At 47.2% G+C, this 22,462-nt stretch overlaps 2 protein-coding genes across 6 annotated transcripts in view; one reads left to right on the top strand and one right to left on the bottom strand.

Annotated features, from left to right (window-relative positions):
• Positions 1-15,392, top strand: LOC115601065 (aquaporin-7-like). The gene is made up of 7 exons (XM_030470581.1): positions 1-28; positions 3,752-3,894; positions 7,473-7,599; positions 9,589-9,726; positions 10,468-10,586; positions 12,276-12,493; positions 13,329-15,392. Exons 1-7 carry the CDS (start codon positions 1-3, stop codon positions 13,486-13,488), a joined length of 933 nt encoding a protein of 310 aa, XP_030326441.1. The 3' UTR covers positions 13,489-15,392.
• TPGS2 (tubulin polyglutamylase complex subunit 2) overlaps positions 15,349-22,462 on the bottom strand; it is a 26,003-nt gene continuing 18,889 nt past the window's right edge. For 2 of the 5 annotated variants that reach the window (XM_030511636.1, XM_030511638.1), the window contains exons 5-7: positions 22,177-22,290; positions 20,552-20,712; positions 15,642-18,579 (exon numbers count right to left, since the gene is read on the bottom strand). In XM_030511636.1, the coding sequence (XP_030367496.1) occupies positions 18,352-18,579; positions 20,552-20,712; positions 22,177-22,290 (503 nt within the window). In that variant the 3' untranslated portion in view covers positions 15,642-18,351. Of the gene's footprint in view, positions 18,580-20,551; positions 20,713-22,176; positions 22,291-22,462 lie in introns of all 5 variants that reach the window. The other 3 variants (XR_003995010.1, XM_030511637.1, XM_030511639.1) reach the window with 3 other exon arrangements.

The following is a 22,462-nucleotide window of genomic DNA, read 5'->3' on the forward strand; positions in this document are numbered from 1 at the left end:
ATGGAGGAGCAAGCTGTCCTCACGCACGGTGAGGAGCTCCTTTGCTGTGCTGTCTGCTCATGCTCGTCTCAGCCTCTGGGGAGAAGTCAATGATTCACCAGCAGGGCTGAAACTAATGGAGTGGCAATGTTCCAGCTGTTGATTAGCACAATTAAGAGATAAATGAGGTTGTGGGTGCAGAGGAAATGTGTGCACCGTCAATTTGAGCCAGAGAAGTTATTCCTTGCAGAAGCATGACTGCCCTGAAGTCCCTGGGTGCTCATCCTTCCCAGGGCTGCTCTAACAGGGTTGTTCCCCCAGCTCTTCACTACCATGGGTATCAACACCAGCACAGCCAGTGGGCCTTGACTGTGCCAAAATTCCCCTCTCCAACCCAAGGTATTTATTACTGGTGCTGAAGACACACCTGCCTTAGGGAAGAAAATGGCTTTGGTTTAGCAGGTGGTTGCTTAATGTGCAGTGGAAAACATAGTAAAATAATTGCAGGGTCAATGCTGAGTGAAGTTTCAACCTGTGAGCAAGTCAAGGTAAACATCAGGAGGTGGTACAAGCTAAGCACAAGCAACTAATGCTCTTCTAACAAACCTTACAGGAAAACTTAATGGGATAGCACCTGTAAGAAATATTAACTCATGACTGTGATGGGCTAATGCTGGCTTTGAGAATTTTGCTGAAAACTGGAAGAAAGTCTCTAATTTCGAGAGCAGCAAGTTCTGGTGACAGGCTTCCAGCAGGAGGAGTTAGGACAAAAAGCACTTATCCCTAGAATGGAGACATGAAAGAGAAGGTGTGGTGTGGCTGCCCATGCTAGTAGGGGACTGTATTTGGTGACCCAGAGATCCTGCAGGTAAGTGAAACCATGCAGGTACAAACACGTCACGTTGAGCAACTGTCAGATCTCCCTGCTCCAGCCCTCGGCTGGCTCACATGGTTGGTTGTGCTGAGGATCTTGATCCTCGGCAGCTCAGGATCCACTTCTGGATGCAAGGAGGAAGGGCAATCCAGCTCACCCAGCAGTAGATACCTCCATATGGGTGTGCACACTGGAGCTCCAATACCCATTGCAGACACTGGAGGGAAAGTGCCAGCATCCAGCATGACTCATAGGTCTGGCCTCAGATGCTTATTTCAGATGCGAATGAACTGCCCTTTGGAGCTGCTCCACTTTGTAATGAGCAGTTTTCTCTGCTGATTATAAAGAGAAGGTGGCAGGCGCAGGTTCACACACTTCTGTTTTGTGTGCTGTCAGGCCAGAGGTGCTCTGCCCTACAGAACCTATGGAAACAAAGGTTTTGTTGTTGTTACTCTCCTCGAACAGTGGCAGATCACTTTAATGTCTAAAAATTCCCAGAACAACCCTAAAACTAGTGTGTGTACTCGCACTTGCAGCAGCCAATAGAGGAGCTCTTCTGAACACTTTTAAGGGAAAAATCAGTGTGGCAGTGCCATCTTGTGGAATGATCTGTGTAAGAGAACAAGCAGTGGCAAGAGACATATCCAGTGATCCATTATGCCATCCTAGAAGCATGCTGGAGTGTTAGGGAATTTAGTGGTAATATCAGGTGTTATGCTGCAAATACTATCACCAAACCAGAGGTTTCTATTGCAAACTGGGATTGCCTTTTTCCCCGAGAAGCTTGCAAGTCCATGGGAGCTTGGTGTTCCCAGAAAGTACCTGTTTCCATTTTTCAGCCCAAATGAGAATATGGAGATGCCTATAGTTAATGCTTGAAATGCAGGAGACAAAGCCTTTCAGAGCCCACAAGGAGGGAATCCACTTGTAAGGCTCCCTGAGATCTAGGAGTGAAAAACAAAGTTATAGGTCCATTTGTGGGGGATACTGACCCACTCACACCTCATCCATGTGAGGAAGGCTGTGAGATCTCCAATACATGCAGACGCCAGGACCTCAGCTTTACATGTCAGCTGGAAATAACCACGTGCAAAAGAAACTTGAGGCTCTTGTCACCACCCCAACCTGGTTCTCCAGGGACTGTGTTTCTGTAATAACCAACCAATAAACATCAGTATGGCAGAGAACAAAGAGACCTGGAAAGATTTATTGGCCACTTTTTCTGTGCCACAGCATGCTCACAGACTCACAGGACAGAAAAACCTTCCCACCTAGAAATATGCTGTAGGAACACCTTTGACAGCAGTGAGATTATCACCCATCGTGATTAAATGGTCCTTAGTATCAGAGACAGACTAGTAAATTCCTCCTTGTTTAGCCAAGTGTTCGCTGAGGTCAATAGCTGATCTGTCACTGGAGGAGGGCTTACCCCAGTCCATAAAACCCTTCCCTGCCATAAAATAGACAGTCATCTGCCTGAAGGGGGCCTACAAGGATGCCAGAGAGGGACTCTTCATCAGGGACTATAGCGGTAGGACGAGGGGCAATAGGTTTAGGCTTAAACAGGGGAAGTTCAGGTTAGATATAAGGAAGAAGTTCTTTACTGTGAGGGTGCTGAGGCACTGGATCAGGTTGCCCAAAGAAGTGGGAAATGCTCCATCCCTGGCGCTGTTCAAGGCCAGGTTGGACAGAGCCTTGGGTGACATGATCTAGTGTGAGGTGTCCCTGCCCATGGCAGGGGGTTGGAACTAGATGATCTTAAGGTCCTTTCCAACCCAAACCATTCTGTGATTCTATGATTCTATGGGGTAGAGAGGGGAATTGGGTTCCCAAGTTCTTCCATACATCTGCTCAGTGTCCTGTGGGGGAAAGAAAGGCTCATGAACTTTTGCAATGTGTTAGTGCAAAGGGAGACAACACCAGGGGCAGCAGGAGCAGAGCACTGCATCCCCATCGGGGAAGCTGATGATAAACCCCCAGATCTGTGCACCATGTCCTCTCCAGAGCCACACTGAGAAGCTGCAGTGGGTTGAGAGAAAGGTGAAGAAAACCAGCAAGGAACCAGATGAGGCTCACAGGAAGAGGTCTTGAGTCTTCATGGGTTTACACTTTTCAGTGATTAAGCAAAGGTATTAAAACTTCTTCACAGTGGAGAGGTAAAAGCACATGGTGAGCCAAGAGATAACCAGAGGGAATCAGGAGACGGACGAGGAATCAGCACAATGAGGGCTCTGCTCTGGCAGACAGATGGGATTGAAGGTCTCTGGGACCATTGCCGAGATGGGTGTTTCCTTGCCCCACATGAAAGGACAGACTGGGGGGGGCAGCAGGGAGGCTCTGCACTAGTGTGAGTGGACACAGGTACATTCAGCAAGAGTAAATATTCAATCTGGAGCAACGCTCAAGGCATTGCGCTCTTCCCAGCTGCGGATAGCAGTGCACACCAGCTCTAGGGAAAGCATCTTCTCCAAAGGCTGGGCATTCAAATATCCTGCAAAGCACAGGCAAACAGTCCTAATCTCACCTGTTAAAACAAAATGGCACCAAACCACCAGCCAGTGGGTTACAATGCAGAAGAGAGCCAAAATTCCTGCTCAGTACCTGTGGGAAAGATTATGGAGAAAGAAAGGCTTTAGGAGCACACCAAGGCTATTTACAGCTCCACTGCTCTGGAGATAGGCTGCTCCTGGTCAGAGGCACAAGTGTTTGCAAAGCCCAGTAGCAGAAATACTGCATCCTCACCATATAGTTTTAAAACAATGGCATTTGTGCGTGGGAAGACTTTGAAGCTATCTGCTTCTTTATTGGCTTGTTCATCGTTAACCAAATGAACGAAGGTGTCTGGGGGTGAAGGGAGGGTGCCAGGTTTCAAAGGGTAATGTGGCTCAGAGCAATAAGTGTGCTGTCACAACAGGAGCTGCCGTGGCTGCAGGTTGGAGCCAGAGAGCAAAATGCTGGAGAAGATTCAGAAGGTGCTCACGATTCGTAATGTCACCATCAGGCAGATGCTGGCAGAAGCGCTGGGGATGTACATCCTCATGGTAAGGAGACGATGGGCCAGATGTGCATGTGCTTGTGTGTGTGTGCAGGGAGGGTGAGAGGGTAAGCGCTTAGCAGCTGCAAGGTCAATGGTTTCCTACCACATCCTCAGGGTTGCTTAGCATCTGTTTGATACTGCTCACCCCTCTGCTCTGGTGGGGTGCAGCTTTCCACCAGGAAGACATCTGCCTAAATCTTATGGACGAAAAATGCAGTGTGGAGGGTGGGAGGTTGCCATTGGGAGTCAGTGAAGCAGTTGGGGACAGAATCATAGAATTGTTTAGACTGGAAAAGACCTTTAAGATCATTGAGTCCAACCATTACCCCAGGACTGCCAAGTCCACCACTAAACCATATCCCCAAGTGCCACATCTGCACATCTTTTAAATACTTCCAGGGACGGTGACTCCACCACTGCCCTGGGCAGCCTGTTCCAATGCCTGAGCACCCTCTCTGTGAAGAAATTGTTCCTAATATCCAACCTGCACCTCCCCTGGCACAGCTTGAGGCTGTTTCCTCTTGTCCTATTGCTTGTTACTTGCAAGAAGAGACCGACCCCTACCTCGCTACAACCTCCTTTCAGGCAGTTGTAAAGAGCAATAAGGTCCCTCCTGAGCCTTCTCTTCTCTGGTCTAAACCCCCCCAGGTCCCTCAGCCGTTCCTCATCACACTTGTGCTCCAGACCCTTCACCAGCTCCATTGCCCTTCTCTGGCCACTCCACTGTTTCAGTTCTCTGAAAACAGTTCTGTGAATAAAAGGAGGGAAAGTCTGGGAATGAGACCAAAGAGCAGAGTCTGGTCAGATGAGACAATCCAATGCTTGTGCCAAACCCCCTGAGAGATCCCATGCAGTGAACTGAGGCTTTTCTACCTGCTGTTGCAGAGGCAATGATGTGGCTGGGGGGTCCTGCACAGGTTTGGGGATCAGACCCTGACTCCTTTACCACTGACAGCCTCTGTGAAATTACAGCAGCGTTCATCTGTCTTCCTCTTCGGGTTGCCAGGGTAATGAATGCCTGTGAAACTCTCTGGAATCACAACCCACCATTACAGCATGCTTTACAGCTGTAATTATCAGCTGTAAAGCATGCTAGGATTTCACTTTTGGTTTTCTTATGCTGCTAGATGAATAATGTTTATCCATATCATACAGAAATTCACTCCTTGCTTGAGGGATCTGTTTCATGCAGAAAAAGAGGCATGGTTTTGAGCTCTTGGGCTGCTTTGGCAGTGTTTGGGGAGGAGGTGAGGAAGGCTTTGCAGTCAGAATTGATCCCTGGTTGGGGTGAGGTGCCCACCAGGACGAGAGCCTTCATGTGTTGGACCATCATATACAAATGAGATCCCCCCTCTGAAAAGCTCCAGAAGCTGTCTGTGCCAGCTTACTGTACCTGGGATTAGCCTGGGCTGAGACACTTGGGACTGGGCAGAGGAAGGCATTGGAAGGGGTGGGGATAGCCCCAAAAACTTGCACTTGGACATGTGCACAGGTGGAAGACAAGGTTTGTGTGAGCATGGGGACCTTCTGACACAGCTGTCTGACAGATAAAGGTGCTTGTTATCAAGGCAACAACTGCACATGCAAAGGATGTTTGCATATTACCATATTACTGCACATCCAGCTCCTTGTAGTTCAGCCCTACTACACATGTAGCTTTGCATGCATTGGAAGTCTGAGCACAGACATCTGTGGCTCCTCAGCAGGAGCTGAGCAAACCATTTTCCTTTCCATCCCCTTTGCTTTTTGGTGGTGAAAGTTCTGAGGTGATAAAGAAAAGTTCAGAGGTGTCCTGCCTGGCCTATCTCTAGCAAGCAGCATGAGGAGGAAACTTTCCCCTGCACTCTAGCAGTCCAAGGTAGATTTTGTAGCCTGTGGCTCACTCTGACTCTCCTTTCACTGATCCCTGCAAGGGAATAAAGTAGGAGGAGGGACACTACACATAGACCCCTATCAAGGGCTCGCAACAAATAGCATTCAGCACTCAGATGTAGCATCCAGTAGCTCCCGGGTCCTCAGTGCAACCAGGAGTGTGCTGGATACATCTCAATGATGTATCCAGCTGGATGGCTGTTATTTGGACGATAGTGCTCAGCCCAGGGCTTCTTGCTTTAATGGGCAGGCAGTGTTCATAAAGGACGGAACTAGTAAACAGTATGAGGAGTGGGGAGGTACGGAAATAAATAGGGTATTTTGAAACTGTGAGAATAAAGGAAGAGACCATAGGTTTGGATCTGTGCTGAAATACACATATTTCAGGATACTGGTATTCAGCCACGTCTCCTTCATTACGCCCCTCTCTTTGCACCTCCATGCTGTCCTACAAAACCTGTGCATCATGATTTGGCTTCTCTTGGATGTGGCTTTGGAAAGTCAGAGATGAGTAGGCAGATTTTGCGTAAGGGCTTTGCAGATGCTGGAGAACATCCCAAACAGTGCTTTTTGGGGATTTTGGTGGGTTTTTCTGGGGCAGACCAAGAGGGGCTCACACAAAGAGTGTGCTTTATGTATACGAGAGAAATAAGAATTGTGTCTCTGGGGAACAGGGGATTTGGTGATGTCTGAAAGGGAAGAGGGAAAGCAGATGTATGAGATAAAATCTGGATCCAGGCAGGAAAGATCACAGCCAGAAAGGACGGAGCACAAGTTTAGATGCTGGAGAACATATTGACATTTTTGTCTCGGAGGGACATGCCACCCTGGATAAACAGCAGTGTCGTCCAAGAAGCAGGATACACTCTCCAACTGTCAAGTGGTTTGTGAGGCAGAGATCTCAAGAGAAGCTTTGTCCTTCTCCAGATTTCAGCATAAGAGCTGTGCAAAGAACTGATTTTTCCACCATCTGACCGTATTTAAAAAGTGAAATAGAATTTATTTTCAGGCCAGAGCAATTTCTTGAATATGCCTTTTCCTGCTGGAGAGTGTTTACTTTGCTGCTTACATTTTTTTCCTGGTTCCCCTTTAGTCACTAAAAAAATATTGAAACTTTGGCTGTTTTCAAACTGAATGTGTATGTGTTGAAAGGAAAAGTCAAAATGGAATTTCCTTCTTTGTTTTTTTTGCTGGAATAAGTAACAAAATTAGGGTTGGGTTTGGCGAATCACTGTGTGCTGCCCAAACCACATTCTTAGTCAACAAACTGCACACCAGGGAAAGAGAGACAAAAAGAATTTGCCCACTGTCCTTCCATCCATCTTGGGGACTGTCTCCTGCTGCTTTGATGATGCTCCCCTGGCTCATGTCACTGGTTTCAGGCACAGACGCCTTTATTGTGGCTGTGTGAGTGACTCCTCTTGAGCCCCGGATCTTGATGTGGTGGTTTGGGGTTTTTGTCTCCCCATACCCAATGACGACCAGAGTGCCTGTTTTGGTGTGATGGGCACCAGTGAGGAATAACCCATCTACTGCTTCAGTTTGTGCAGCAGAGGCTCATTTTTTGTCTCCTGACCATGGGCACCTTAGAGTCTTCCCATCTTGGGGACTTTATTAATATTGCAGAAAAAGTATTAAAGAAGCTCTGTCCACCACCACAACAAAGGTACTTTTAACACTCCTTTCTCTCTTTCTTTTTCCATACACTAGGTCTTTGGCTTGTCGTCTGTGGCACAAGTGGTATTAGGGAGACAAAACTTTGGACAGCATCTGAGCATCAATTTGGGATTTGGCATTGGTGTCACCTTGGGCATCCATGCAGCTGGAGGAATCTCTGGTGAGCAGGACACTTGAGCTTGGGACATGTCTGTGTCCCTTAAAGTCCACATGTATCAGGGGCAGCAGGAGTGAGATGTGCAGGGGTGGGTGGTGGCATGGCAAGGTGAAATAGTGCCCTCACCTGAAGAAAGGGCAGTCTTAGCGTCCCCAAGCAAGAAGAGCAGAGCAGGTTTGATGACCATAACCAGGGTCAGCCTCGTGACCCAATGATCACAGCCAATTCCACAGGGGGAGGCAGGTATGAGGTCAAGCCAAAGTGTCCCAGTGGTGCAGCAAAGTCAGGAGAAGCAGGGAAAAAGGCAGTCACAGCATACCTACGGAATGCTGATCCCAAAGGCATGTCCTGAGCTGAGACAGGGGCAAGCGGGACGGGGATAGTGGTGGATGTTCAGCCATCTCCTCCTGTTGTGGTCAGCAGAGCCTGGTTTCAGCAGTGCCCCCGTTCTGCGCATGGGATATAGCATCAGCCCAAGGAGACAAGGAGGTCTGAAAGCACGCTGCCAATGTGACCCATGGGGAAGTAAATAATTTATTGCAAAGGAGAGCTTACTGCTGATGTTGCAACAAGGAATGGTATGCAAATTTTGTCCTTATCATCCACACCCATGGGCACACACCCCGCAAGAACTCAGGAGGTGGTGTTTCGGGGCCATGGAGTGGTATGTCTCACATGCCAAGAGCATTACCTTTGCCTTGTGGAATTTCTGCATTTATTTGCACCAAGAGAAGAGATTAAGGGCTCTAGTGGGCAGAAAATTAAAGCAAGTCGTTGCTCTTGAACTGCTGGAGCAGAGAGATGTCCAAGGCTGGCTTGGAGAGGAAAATTCTTCCACGTAAGCAGCCAGCTCATGGTCTCTCTGTCCTTTTGGAGCTGGTGGAGACATCCTGGGGAAAGCGGGCTGAGGAAAGTTAGGTCCCTGCAGTTCCAGGTGACATTTGAGATGGAGGGATTGGAGGTGGAAGAAACGGTCTCAGCTCAGCCAGCAAGAGTCTGGTTCAAAAGCCAGCTTCAGGGCTTCCTGGCACTGTAGTATGGCACCATTTGTGTGACGGGATGCTTCTTGTGATCTCTGAAGTGGCTGGTCATGCCAACAAAGGATCAGAGAGTCAAAGACTAAGGGACCTCCCCCATGTCAGTTTCGGCAATACATGCACTTTCATTTCACTCTGTCCTGCACTTTGACGAGATGATGTGTGTCTGGATGTTACCCCTCTCCGAGTCTGGAGTTAGAGATGGCCACTAAGGCTGGAACATTTATTGACCTCCAAAGTTTACACTTACCAGGTAGGAAAAGCAAGTATTTCCTTTGGACTCATGGGGAGATGAGGCCCAGAGAACAAATGTAGTTTGCACTGAGGGCAACCATTGGATACCAACCTCCTCCATAGAAAGTGCCCCCTCTAAACAGGGATGTAAGGAAATGCAGTCCAAGATTACAAACTCTGCAAGGGAAGGTCAGGGTCTGCTTCACACTAGTGGGAGCAATTATGATCTGGGCATGATTGACCAACCTGATAACCCCCTTCTCAATGCATCGGTATCTAACAGCTAACCTGAAGCCCTGCAGCTCCCATCAGCTGGGGTGCTCAGCTCTGCCAGGATGAGGCCCTCTCTTGCAATTGTTCGGAGTAAGATTTGCCTCATCTACCTGTAGCCATACAAAAGGTGGATGATGAGTCTAAGTTCTGGGCTCCCCTTAAGCTGAATAGAGAGAAGCCTATACAGAGAGGTGTCTCTGACAGGTGAGATGATTCACTCTCTGAAGGCAGCCTGTGGTCTAGAGAGTTTTTAGAAGACTAAAGCTAGGAGCTCTCTGTCCCGCATCATTCAGTTGCCCAGGGAAAAGAGGTCAGTTTTGAGGGACCCTGCCCTGACAGAGTCTTGATGTCCTGGATCAACATCTGGGTGGTTGCTGTGGGGTATGGGGCATGCTCCCAAACAGCTGCATCAGGGCCGAGGCCAGTTTCTTTTGCTGTGATTTTGCAGGAGCTCATCTGAATGCTGCCATCACCATTACACACTGCATTTTAGGAAACCTGCCTTGGACAAAGCTCCCAGCTTATGTGATCGGCCAGTTCCTGGGCTCCTTTACAGCAGCCGCCACCGTCTTTGGCCTCTACTATGGTATGGTTGTGTGTTTTATCTCAGGCTTTCCTGTGGGCATCATTTCAGTCTTAACTCACAGTGTGCCAATAAGACTTCCTTTTGCAGTACCCAGCATGATGTCTGGGTGAGAAGGGTGAGCTCCTGGCTTGTGGGACAGACCTTCATGTCTCCAGACCAGAGCAGGGAGCACATATCTGTGGGAAGGATGTGCAGTTCTCGGAGAACACAGCTCCTTTTGCTCAGGGCATTCCCACTGCAAAAACCTGTCCTCAACTCAAGGCCAGGAGCTGCATTTTGTCAGAGTTTTGTTTCCAAGAGTCTGCAAGGGCTGAAGTTAAATGGAACTATCATGTATTAGGCATAGCTGGAGCTCTGGGGGACTCTGCTGGTCCATGTATAATAGGACAGCAGACATCTGTGGTTTTGAGCTGTCAGTAGAGGACCCACCACCCACCGCCTCCAGCATGTCTCCGTCTCTGAGGGGCAGGGGATGGAGGCATCCATTGCATCCAGAGCATCCAGCCTGCCCCAGGCTCCGAGAGCAGGGACACTGGAGCTGGTAGGTTCAAGGAAGCAACTGCAGACCAAAGTCTGCAGGTGACAGGTATGAGTGAGATCATGCCCTGGTCGGGGTGTGTCACCTACACAGTATCTCCCATTGCCTCTCTTCCTCTTGGTGTCCATGCTGGCTGCAATGCATGGACTCACGTATGTGCCATGATGAACTCTGCTAACTCCTCTAATTCCCGTTTCTCCTAGATGCTCTGCACGAATACACCAAGGGGAACTTCACAGTGACAGGACCGACGGCCACGGCGTCGATCTTCTCCACTTACCCCTCTCCTTACATGTCCTTGCCAGGGAGCTTCTTCACAGAGGTCAGTGGGGACTGCTGCAATGTGCTGCGGGAAGGCGGGTGGTAACAGTGTGAGTGCCAGAGACAGTGTGCAGACACAATCACAACCTTTACTCCAAGGACCCCACCATCCAGAGCAGGTGCCTGACAGGTAGGATCCAAGGCACCTTGGTGGATGAGCAAGCCTACAAGGTAACGCCTGCAGGCTTGGTCCCAGTGCCCTCCAAACACCTTCCCTGCATGCAGCCCAGGCAATGGGAAGCTGAGCTGTATCGGGAACCATCTCCTTCGGACTCTGTGCAATTCTCTGAACTGTTCTTCCCCTTTTTGGATCCTATACACGCTCTGTCCTCCTGGGCAGCTCTGCCTGCTGCCCCTCACCAGTATGGAGCATCCCGGGGCTGCCTTCACATAGAATCATAAAAAGGTTTGGGTTGGAAAGGACCTTAAGATCATCTAGTTCCAACCCCCTGCCATGGGCAGGGATGCCTCACACTAGACCATGTCACCCAAGGCTCTGTCCAACCTGGCCTTGAACACTGCCAGGGATGGAGCATTTCCCACTTCTCTGGGCAACCTGTTCCAGTGCCTCACCCCCCTCACAATAAAGAACTTCTTCCTTATATCTAACCTGAACTTCCCCTGCTTAAGTTTAAATCCATCACCCCTTGTCCTACCACTACAGTCCCTGATGAAGAGTCCCTCTCTGGCATCCTTGTAGACCCCCTTCAGACCACAACCTGTCTGGATTGAGCCTCTGGGGTTTGAACAGTCCAATTCAGACTGCACACAGTTGATTCCCAGCATGCAACACAATGTCCAGATGCCCAGAAATAGGAAGAGGATGCTTCAGGGGACATGGAGCACTGGAGCACTGGAGAAGGAAGATTCACTTCCAATTCAAATCTGAGGAAGCCTGTGCTTTTCTCTGACAAAATTCTTGCCTGGGCATGATGAGGATGGCAGTGAGAGCTGGATAGCCTACAGGTGGGGACCTGATCACTCAGCCTCCCATAGAGCATGCAGTGTCCTTGCTGCACAAGAAAGCAAATGACAGTGACAGTGTATTGCCAAGAGCTGCAGAGTTTCTGCTTTTGCTGGCAACTCTGCAAGCAGTCCAAGGCTCTTCAGCTGCACGTTCTGAAGCAGAAAGAGACAGGAGTCATTACCTGTATTCAAACAACAGTTCCTCACATCTTGGGCACTACAGATCTACAACTGCCAGTTATGTACTGTCACAGATGGGAGATTCAGTGTCCCAGAGGAGAATCTCATATCTGCTTTTAGTCCTGAAAGGGCTAATGCAACAGGCTATATGAAACATTACTCCCTCTAGGGAGGAACAGATTTGTCTTCTTACCAGTTTGTTATGGGTCTGCCTCTGTCAGATGAAATGTACTTAAAATAACCCATGTCCCTAACTTGAAAGCTGGGGGGAGAGGACAGTGCTGAGTTTGTATGAGCCCTAGAGCATTTTTGGTGATGAGGTGGAGGTATTTCTGCTGGGAAATGAGTAAAGAATTTCCTTCCATCTATTTTCTTCCATTCCTGCCACGAGGCAGGAATAAGATCAAGGTCCTCCCTGCCTTGATCAGACCATGAATCCCAGCTGCTCTTCCAGTCTGGGAAGTCTCTTCCTCTCTGCTGAGGAGGATCCTTCTGCATTCCCTGTTCTCCCTCCTGACCTGTTGTCCCTTTCCTGCTCCTGCAGTTTCTAGCAACAGCGATGCTGCTCCTGGGCATTCTGATCATCCACGACGAGAAAAACAACGGGGCCCTGAAAGGCACGCAGGCCCTGCTCACGGGTATCCTTGTCCTGGGCATCGGCCTGGGGATGGGGATGAACACAGGCTACGCCATAAACCCCTCCCGGGACCTGCCCCCCAGGATCTTCACGGCAATCGCTGGCTGGGGAACCGATGTCTTCACGTGAGTGACCTGCTTTGCTTTTACACTGCTCAGCTTGCAATGAGAGCAGATTAGCCCAAGACAGAATGGCCTCAAAGACTTTTCCTCTGGGCCAAGTGATGATGGTATCAGTGCAGAGTGTGTTCTCTATTCTCAGAGAGCAAAAGTTGTGCATAGAGGAGGCTGGTGCATTATGTGCACAAAAATTGGGGTACTCTAATTCTCCAGCATGGGATTCATCTTGACATTTGGGCACCAAATTGGCCACCTCTTAGCTGGAGGTCTAGGCGGTTGTATCACAGTGGCTGGAAAGCCAGAGAGTGATTAAGCCCACATGAAAGCAGGTACTTATAGCTGGATTACTGAATTACTCTTTAATTTAGATGTCTGAATCTGGAGATGAAACCCTGCCTTTCCCTGCTTAGTGATGGTGCCATGCTATGGCTTTTCCCATGGTGAGGGCATTAGCAGAGCCCATTAATTTCATTACATTTCCAGAAAATAAGTGCGAGAGCTTGGTAGAAGAGGTGTTACTGGAAATGGATCGGGAAAAAAGGTGTGTGCGTCTGTCTGTCTGACAATCACACTCACCAGGATCACACAGACTATTTCTGTAGGAGAGCAAGAAACCTGCAAACAGCGCAGCAACACTTTCCAAGGAAGAAAATGATCCTCACTCCAGCAGTTATGCTGGTGGGTAGGGAATGTGTCTAAGCCAGCTGTAGGGCCCAGTATGTGAAGTGGGACTAGACACCTCTGCTCACGCAGCTCACTCCTGCCCCAGCAGACATGCGGCGGCAGGGCAGGAGTTCCAATATGGCTCATCGGCTGCTGCCTCTCCTCTGTTTCATTTTAGGGCTGGACATCACTGGTGGTGGGTCCCACTCACAGCACCGACTCTGGGAAGTCTGGCTGGTGTTTTCATCCACAAAATCTTCATTGATTTTCACAATCTACCTGTCACAGGAAGTGGGAATGAGAAAGGACAGACAGCGGTGGAGGTTTCTACGCTGTGATGGCCACATGTTCCGAGGAAAGGACTTGACATCAAAGCTAGGTGGATGTATGGACTGACAGCCAAAGGGTAAACAAGTGGGTAAGGGCATGTGCAATGATGCTGCCAGAGCACAGCACTTCTCTACCCTGCAGGTGGAGAAATGTGGGATTAGTCTTCAATAAACTCTGCTTAAGCAGATAAATTGGGTCTCTGACACACTGGGCAAACCTGGGTAGGGATAGACCTGTTTGTGACCTGAAGAAATTATGCAGTCTCCCTGTGTAAAAGTCTACCAAAGATAAAATCATCACAATCCGGAGAAAAGCAAAACAGAGCTGCAAGACTCCAGATAGCTATACGTTCATAGAATCATAGAATGGTTTGGGTTGGAACGGACCTTAAAGATCATCTAGTTCCAGCCCCCTGCCATGGGCAGGGACACTTTCACTAGATCAAAATACAGTATATAACAGTGGCAGAAACAGCTTAATCAAAGAAATTTTTATCTGGAATATTCTTTGGTAAGAGGTAAATACTGATGGATGAGGGACTTAAGCTTGCTTCCATTTGATAAACCCTAACAAACACCTGGTTTGGCAGAGCATAAAGAGCAAGGATAGTCTGAAATACAAATGTGAACCTGTTTTATTTTTTTCGTGCTTGGTTTTGATTTTTCCTTTTTGATCTGAACATTCAGGAAGCACCAAAAAATTAGTAAACTAAACCACAAAGTTTCCTGATTTCTGTCACTGCTCTGCTGGAACATGTTGGTGTCATGGAACCATGCGTGCTACCAACAGGCTGGACTCTAACTACCACCATATGAAAGGATTCAGACCCAAATGCTCAAATAAACAAAAACCAAAACCAAAGCCCTTTTCCCCACTCAGGATGCATGAGAAATGTGGGAAGAGGCTGCCCTGTTCCTGTAGGAATTCTGTCACCTCCATCTAAATGAGGAAGTGGACCTGCAAGAGCCTTTCAAGATTGAGGTATCATCAGAATAAAAGTAAAATAGTATCAGAAGTTTCCTGTCACCAGCGGGGTAACAAGAGTCTTAACTTTCCTAGGCAGTGCTTAAGCAAGTATGGTATGTATGTCAAGCACATGACTGCAGTCCCAGGGTGCCATGAACACACAATACAGGGATCTCCATGAGTAGGAAGTGACAGAACATCACTGCTGCACAGAATTCCAGAAAATAGCATTTACTGGCTTTAATGATTGTTCACATCTCACTATTAATATAGTTATAGGTTGGACCAGATGATCCTTGCGGTCCTTTCCAACCTGGTATTGTGTAATTCTTTAAAAGGACCACTAATGTGGCATGGGGTGGGGTGGTAGGTACTGACATCTCCGATTCCTCTTTGAGCTGACCTTATGTTAGTAAAGCAGCTACAACAGATCTTCACCTGGCACAAGATGCACGTCAGCTTCAGAGGGCTGAGAGCATTAGAGGATTTTCTCTCACTTGGGGGTGGCAGAAGGCAGCTGCCAGGCAATGCAGAAACTGCACTTGAGGGTGAGCCCTGGACAGTGCTGGAAACCACGCAAAGCATGCTAGAGCTGGGGCTGATGGATGCAGAGACTTTCACCATGTGGAGGACAGAAGTGTGTTGAACAGCTGCCAGAGAGCTGAGTCTTTTGGTCTATGTGAACTAAACTGGGAACTTCAGAGTAGCTCAGGATGGGATTAGCTAAAAGACACTTCTCAGTGTCTTTTAGGGATGTCAGGGATGTAATCCATCCCTTCTCAGTGAGATTGTCCACTGCGTTAGAAAAACAAACAACAAACCAAACAATCCAGCCTGTGCCCTGCTTTTACCATTCGTGCTTGTACATGTGCTCCCCAAAGCATCTTTAAATACCCAATCACTCTGGAGGAAAAAACTAAATTCTTTATTAAAATACTACTAAGCACTTACAGGCTTCCTCTTTCTGAAGGCCATACAAATACTTGTGAAAGCCTCACAACGTCCCTGTGAGGTAGGTTTGTATTATGTAATTATGTGACTGCTTCACAAATAAAAGATGATACTGTTTAAATAATCGATGCTTACTTGAAGATGGTGACTTTGATTTCCCTGCTTAGGCACAAAATGTGTGGGTGTCTACCATGTGTTTCCAGCACACCTAAGAAGACAGAATAGCACAGAAAAGTAATGGAAATTGTAAATAAACACCAGCGGGTATTTAATAAATAAAATGTGTAAATAAAAACCAGCAGTGGATGGGTTAAAGTGCAGTTCTAATCTGACAACTTAGAGTATTAAAACAGCATCAGGAGCTTCTAAGGCTGCAGGGTCTCAGTGGCGCCAGGTTAGATCCTGCCTATTTGAAAAGTGACAAAGGCTGTTTGAATGGTCAACTTTGCAAATGAATGTATGACAAAACAAGGAGTCCTCCTGGCTTATGGGACTCTCAACATCACGGACCCCGTGTTTCAGCAATTCCCACAACAGGAAAATTCAGAGGCAGTGAGGGATCTTGCAGGTTCTGGCTACCTTCAGGCTTATTGGAAAGGACATCACACAGACTTGACTATCTGAAGACATGGCACAAAGGCCAAAAAGGAAAAGGGTGAGGTACTTAGTGCTGCCTTTGCCTCAGTCTTTAATAGCCACATCAGCCACCCTCAGGGTACTCAGATCCCTGAGTTGGATGGCAGAGATGGGGAACCGATTGAAGTCCCCATAATTCAGGAAGAAATGGTTAGTGACCTCCTGTTGCCCTTAGATGTAGATAAGTCTATGGGGCCGGATGGGTTACACTCAAGTGTGCTGAAGGAGCTGGCAGAGGAGTTTGCCAAGCCACTCTCCATCATCTATCAGCAGTCCTACTCTAGTGGGCAGGTCCCAGAGGACTGGAGCTTGGCCAACGTGACACCTCTCTACAAAAAGAGCAGGAAGGAAGACCCTGGAAACTACAGGCCTGTCAGCCCGAGCTCAGTGCCAGGGAAGGTCATGGAGCAGATGATCCTAAGTGAGATCATAAAACACGTGCGGGAAAACAGAGCAATCAGGTCCCGTCAGCATGGGTTCATGAAGGGCAGGTCCTGCTTGACCAATCTGATCTCCTTCTACGATAAGGTGACCCACCTGGTTGATGAGGGAAAGGCTGTGGACATTGTCTATTTGGATTTTAGTAAAGCATTCGACACGGTCTTCCACAGCGTTCTCCTGGAGAAACTGGCTGCTCATGGCCTGGATAGGTGTCTTCTTTGCTGGGCTGGAAATTGGCTGGATGGCTGAGTCCAAAGAGCGGTGGTAAACGGTGTCACATCTAGTTGGCGACTGGTCACTAGTGGTGTCCCTCAGGGCTCAATGTTAGGATTGGTGTTGCTTAATATCTTCAGTGATGATCTGGATGAGGGAATGGAGTGCACTCTCAGTATATTTGCAGATGACACCAAGTTGGGTGGAAGTGTTGATCTGCTGGAAGGTAGGAGGCTCTGCACAGGAATCAGGACAGGCTGGATTGATGGGCTGCCGTCAATGGTATGAGGTTCAGCAACACAAAGTGCTGGGTCATGCACTTGGGCCACAACAACCCCATGTAATGCTACAGCTTGGGGAGGAGTGGCTGAAAAGGTGCTCAGTGGAAAAGGACCTGGGGGTGCTGATAGATGGCCAACTTAGCATGAGCCAGCTTATGCCCAGACAGCCAAGAAGGCCAACAGCATCCTGGCCTTATCAGCAGCAGTGTGGCAGCAGGACCAGGGCAGTGATCATCCCCCTGCACTGGGCACTGGTGAGGCTGCACCTCGAATCCTGTGCTCAGTTCTGGGCCCCTCGCTACAAGAGAGACATTGAGGTGCTGGAGCAGGGCCAGAGAAGGGAATGGAGCTGGTGCAGGGTCTGGAGCACAAGTGTGATGAGGAACAGCTGAGGGACCTGGGGGGGTTTAGTCTGGAGAAGAGAAGGCTCAGGAGAGACCTTATCGCTCTCTGCAACTGCCTGAAAGGAGGCTGTAGTGAAGTGGGGTCGGTCTCTGCTCCCAAGTAACAAGCGGCAGGACAAGAGGAAACGGCCTCAAGCTGCACCAGGGGAGGTTTAGACTGGAGATTAGGAACAATTTCTTCACAGAGAGGGTGCTCAGGCATTGGAACAAGCTGCCCAGGGAAGTGGTGGAGTCACCATCCCTGGAAGTGTTCAAAGACCATGTAGATGAGGCCCTCAGTGACATGGCTTAATGGTGGACTTGGCAGTCCTGGGGTAATGGTTGGACTTGATCTTAAAGGTCTTTTCCAACCTAGTTGATTCTATGATTCTAAGTGGTCTGGGCTGTAGAGCAAGCAACTAGGCCAGTGCAGAGACATGGAAGCCCAAGGTCTCTTTGAACCATGACTCTGAGAGCAGAAGTTGGAAGGAGCACAGGGAAGTGCAGAGTCTGATTCTGTCGGAAGCAAAAGATATTTCTTTGTTCAGTGAGTTCCAGCCTAATCCATAGCATGCAAGGTTAGGACAGGTTTCTTTCAAAGGAGATAGCAGAAATATCTTCATACACTGTATTTCAGCATGGGTCTATTAAAGTAATGGTGACTTACATTCGCTTTCATTTTACTGCTGTAGTTGCACAAGAACAAAAGCTTCCCAATACAGCAGTGACATCAAGGGCTTCTTCATGCCCTCTGGAAAGTACATGCTGCAAGTAGCAGAAAGAAATGAAATCAATGTTGCAAGTTTTTTTCTCACAGTCTCGAGGAACTATATTCCTCCCATGCCAAAGTACATTGTGGCTGTATTTCATGCAAATGCTGCAATGTGTTTTCCATGGGCATATCTATCCATGCACAAGGAACTTGGTCTGAACCACTGACTCTGCATTGGAGAACATCAAAGCTTGTTGCAAACGCTGTCCTGGGTCAGATCTGGGGGTCTCACTTCCTTGAAGAATTCCCAGCTAGTGAGGATGTCTTGGAGGAGGTCATGCTCGTGTGACTCTTTTGGGAGCCTGCTGGCTGGGAAGGTTGTTTCTTTTTGATCACCGGTGTTTTGTTCTTGCTTTTAAATACCTTATTGGGGTCCAGCTTGTTCACAAAGGAATCAGCTTCTTCAGAGAGGAGAGATGTGTTGATGGTTATGGGTTTATACATGTTAAACCATTGCTGAAAGGCAGGATGGTGGGGAAGGAAGAGGTTAAAATCAAACTGCAATTAGACATTTCTACCCTGTTCCCCCTCCCTCCTGAGACTTGATTTTGATCACACACCACTTATCAGTTTGCAATTTACAGGACTGCAGAGAGTGCCTTGTGATAAGGATACACAAGGCACAGCAACAGTCCTGGAACTGCCCCACATTCCTGACGGGGAAGAGGAGAACCAGACACAAACCTAAAACTAGCTTTCCTGCAGTGTGACTCCTATCAGGAGCAACTCTTGATTTAAACAACAGGAGGAAAAGCAAAGGGAGGGGTTGAAACTAAACCACACTTACTTAAATTCAGACAGGCAGAAGAGATTTAAAATCCTTGGAATTTAAACACGCTTATAAATTGGAACCAAACTAGTTGAACTCTCAAAATACAGCCTCCCTCCCTCTCTTTGCACATACAACAGTGCAGATTTTTTAACTCTTTACACAAAGGATTTTCAGTTGGATTCTACATCTAGAAGTGACCATAACAAGTCATTTTTTTTGGTTCCCAGATGCCACCACAATGCAGTCCTCATCTTTGGTGGTTTTCCTTTGACAGTTTTCCATTGACGAAGTCAGGAAATAAAACTGTGGGCATTATGGTATTACAAATCCCACTGAAACCATGAGCAAAATGTTGAATAAGATAAACAAAAGATCAATATGGAAATGTAGATGGCAATCTCTTCATGTACTGCTTAACGGAAAACAGCTTTAATATGCCACCCTTGAAGACCTTTAAAAACGATAATGGTTAACACACTAGGAGGATTTTAACTAGCAGAGGCTGCAAATGATTAGGGAATACACGAATGATTTCACTAAGGTTTGTGAATATACTGAACATAACAAAATATTCTAGTAGGAAAGCTACAGAAAGGCAGAGCACAGACATATGCTAGAGTACCACGTACACAGCCTCCACTGATAAAGCAGAGCACAGTATAACAGGGAAGACACCAGAAATACAAAGAACAAAATTCTATAGCCACTGATAGATGGAAAGTTGGCAGTGATTTTAGTGAGTAGTTCTGATGCATGCAGATACCAAGGCAGGACCAAGGAATGTCATGCTGGTAAGACAGCTGGCATGTCTGGGTGAAGTGCAGGACACTCACTGAGACCCGCCTGGCCTTGCCAGCATGCACAGACACTGTACTGGCTTATGTGCTGTGTTTAACAGTATTGCCAGTTCCATTCCGCAGCCTCTCACAAGGTGGAATCAGGGTTAGGGCTGAAGGCCCAGTCAAACACTGAGGAATGGCAGGTGCTTCTAATAGCAGGGTCCTGGCAGAGAGGTATAGCAATTTTAACAATAATAAGGGTCTGGAATGGTCACAAGGCTGTACCTGAAGCTCTCCTACAACTACTTCTAGGACTGCTGGCATTTAAATTGCCCATTTTTTTGGTATCATTTTTATCAAAGCGTACCTTCATGACTGAGGAGGATGCAAAGGACTGGGTAACCTTGGCAAGGCTCAAGCTCATAGTCTTCTCTGTGCTTCTATCTAATTTGTACTTGGGCTTTCCTCTTCACCCAGAGAGCAGTAGGCTCTCGTTTGGTACTATGTACAGAAAACCATTCTAGGCAATCTTGCACAGCTGTGGGGATGAACGGCTTTACATCTCCTTACTTGTCAACAGTCACGGAAGTGGAGGTTTGCTTCAGAGTCAAGAAAGCACAGAAATAATTGGGGCTTCACTATCTGCTGTTAGAGATCAAAGGTAGAGCCCAACTCAGGTGAGGAAAGCAGGGCTAATATAAAATGTTAGTGAATTCACTAAATAAATGAATGACTGTTAACATGCTACAGGGGAAAGACTTATGGCCCCTTCCGTGGTTCATTAAGGAGGCCCACTCAAGCCTACAAACTGCTTGTCAAAAGGTGGGAAGATGTTTTTACATCTATACTTATGCAAAATACTGATGAGCTGTCCTACCTTGGCCTGGGGGCTGACTCCGTAGCTGGTGAAGGCGTACTGCCACTGTGGAAGACCGAGGTGGGTAATGAGCAGGCGGTAGTAGGCTGTGAAGGTTTTGGTGAGGAAATGCCAATACAGAGCTCTGTCAAGGAACCATATCTCTGTGTCTGGGGAGACAACTAGAACAACACAAACACAAATTACACTGTTGTTCTGCAGTGGTAAGATCAACCCCTGGCCATTGTCAGGTGAGAGACACAACACACTTATCAGAAAGGCTGCAGCTTCTAAAACGCAGCATCCCTAACACAGATGATTATCCAGAGGCAATGTGGTTTAATGGTTAGAGCATGGGGACTGAAAAAGACTGGTTCTGCTACCAGCTTTACTAAAAATTCTCGTGCAATAGCCATTATACTGACTTTCCCCACCATACAATGGATGCAACGTGTTCCTTCCCAAACTGGAACTGATACGCTGCATGGAACATGCTTGGACATCAGCAACTTCGTAGTGTTAAGTTCAAAGTACAATTATGGCAAACATTTATCTACCCCACAAAGTAAAAAGCAACTAACTCAATTGTCAGTCATCTGGATTACTGAATAGAGTCCAGAGTCTGGAAGTCTTGGGACCATGTGCTGCCAACAAAAACACATTTTTCTAATCATTCCACAATGATCAAGGGTTTCTCTGGTGGGTACATCCTTTGTAGCATAAAAAGACGTGATTTTACTTGTGAAATTGAGATGCTGAACACTGCTAATTAAACACACTGCCCCTTGCATTGACATCAACACTGGGAAACAACACTCCCTTCCCTTGCCCAGGTTACCCACTGCATGTGCTGAAATCACTAACACTGCAAGGTAAAAGGACAAGTAAGTTTCTGCCTTGGGAGCCGTAGTCACACCCAATGAACACATGAGATAAGAATCAGAGATTTTTGTTAAGAACAGGTATATCACAATTGCACACCCCTACACAGTGAATGAACATGTATACATGTACACCTAGTGACCTGTGCACTGTGTCCCATGAGAACTGCTTTACCAGTGACTCAGATGTTTCATTAATTGCTGTTAACAGTTTTCTCTGTATCTGTCAGAAGAAACAGCTCAGTTCACATCTTTCATGCTGCTCGTCAACCCTGACTACCAAATTTTGACCTAGCTAGCATCTGGAGGCTCTGCATCCATGCACAAGGTGGAAGAACTAGTCTAAGTCTGCCTCAATCAGGACCTTTTTTAGCATTTAGCCATTGCTTCTAAGAACAGTTACAGGCCTTCTCATCAACATGTAATGGAATTGTTCCCAGACACATAAGTAACCAGAGATATGTTAGTGGCACTGTAATATTTCAACATAGTTGTCTGTAGGTCATGTGTGAATGCTTTCCTGTTTGTATGCATGCAGAAATCCTAAGTTGTAACTCAGACCCCAACATTAAAAGGAGGGAAATTATTAGCTCTGGTAAAGTCTCTATGAGGTTTAGCCCCTGACTTCAATGGAGACAGGACATCCCACTAAATGTTCATCTACAAGTTGCAAAAAAGATCAGAAATATAAGATGATTCTACACATGTGGCCTCCAGATACAATCCACAATGAAAGATGGCTAACTTTGCTCTTTTCAGTCTTACCTGGTTTAGTGTGCTTATAAACAAGACAAACTTTCCCATTCCCATTGCATGGGTCTAATTCAAAGATGAGACTACGAGAATCGAAGTGTGGCTTCTCTGGTTTGTCTCCACTGCCTGAAAACAGAAAAAAAACTTGATGAAATATATTTGGAAAACTGATTGTGCCTCAGCTGCCAAAAGGCAATTCATTTGATACTTAATAAATCAGCCGAGGAACAAATAAATCTATATTTATAATTCTTGACTAAGTTGCTTGTGTCGAAAAAAAAGAAAAGAATTTAACCAA

Source organism: Strigops habroptila, chromosome Z (genome assembly GCF_004027225.2).
Source record: "Strigops habroptila isolate Jane chromosome Z, bStrHab1.2.pri, whole genome shotgun sequence".
In the NCBI taxonomy this organism is placed as follows: Eukaryota; Metazoa; Chordata; class Aves; order Psittaciformes; family Psittacidae; genus Strigops; species Strigops habroptila.

Bases quoted from the DNA above. Each gene is read 5' to 3' on its own strand.
- LOC115601065 (XM_030470581.1), top strand. From the start codon at position 1: ATGGAGGAGCAAGCTGTCCTCACGCACG. The intron at 29-3,751 runs GTGAGGAGCTCC...CAGAGCAATAAG, and splicing joins GCAAGCTGTCCTCACGCACG to TGTGCTGTCACAACAGGAGC. The intron at 10,587-12,275 runs GTCAGTGGGGAC...CTGCTCCTGCAG, and splicing joins CAGGGAGCTTCTTCACAGAG to TTTCTAGCAACAGCGATGCT.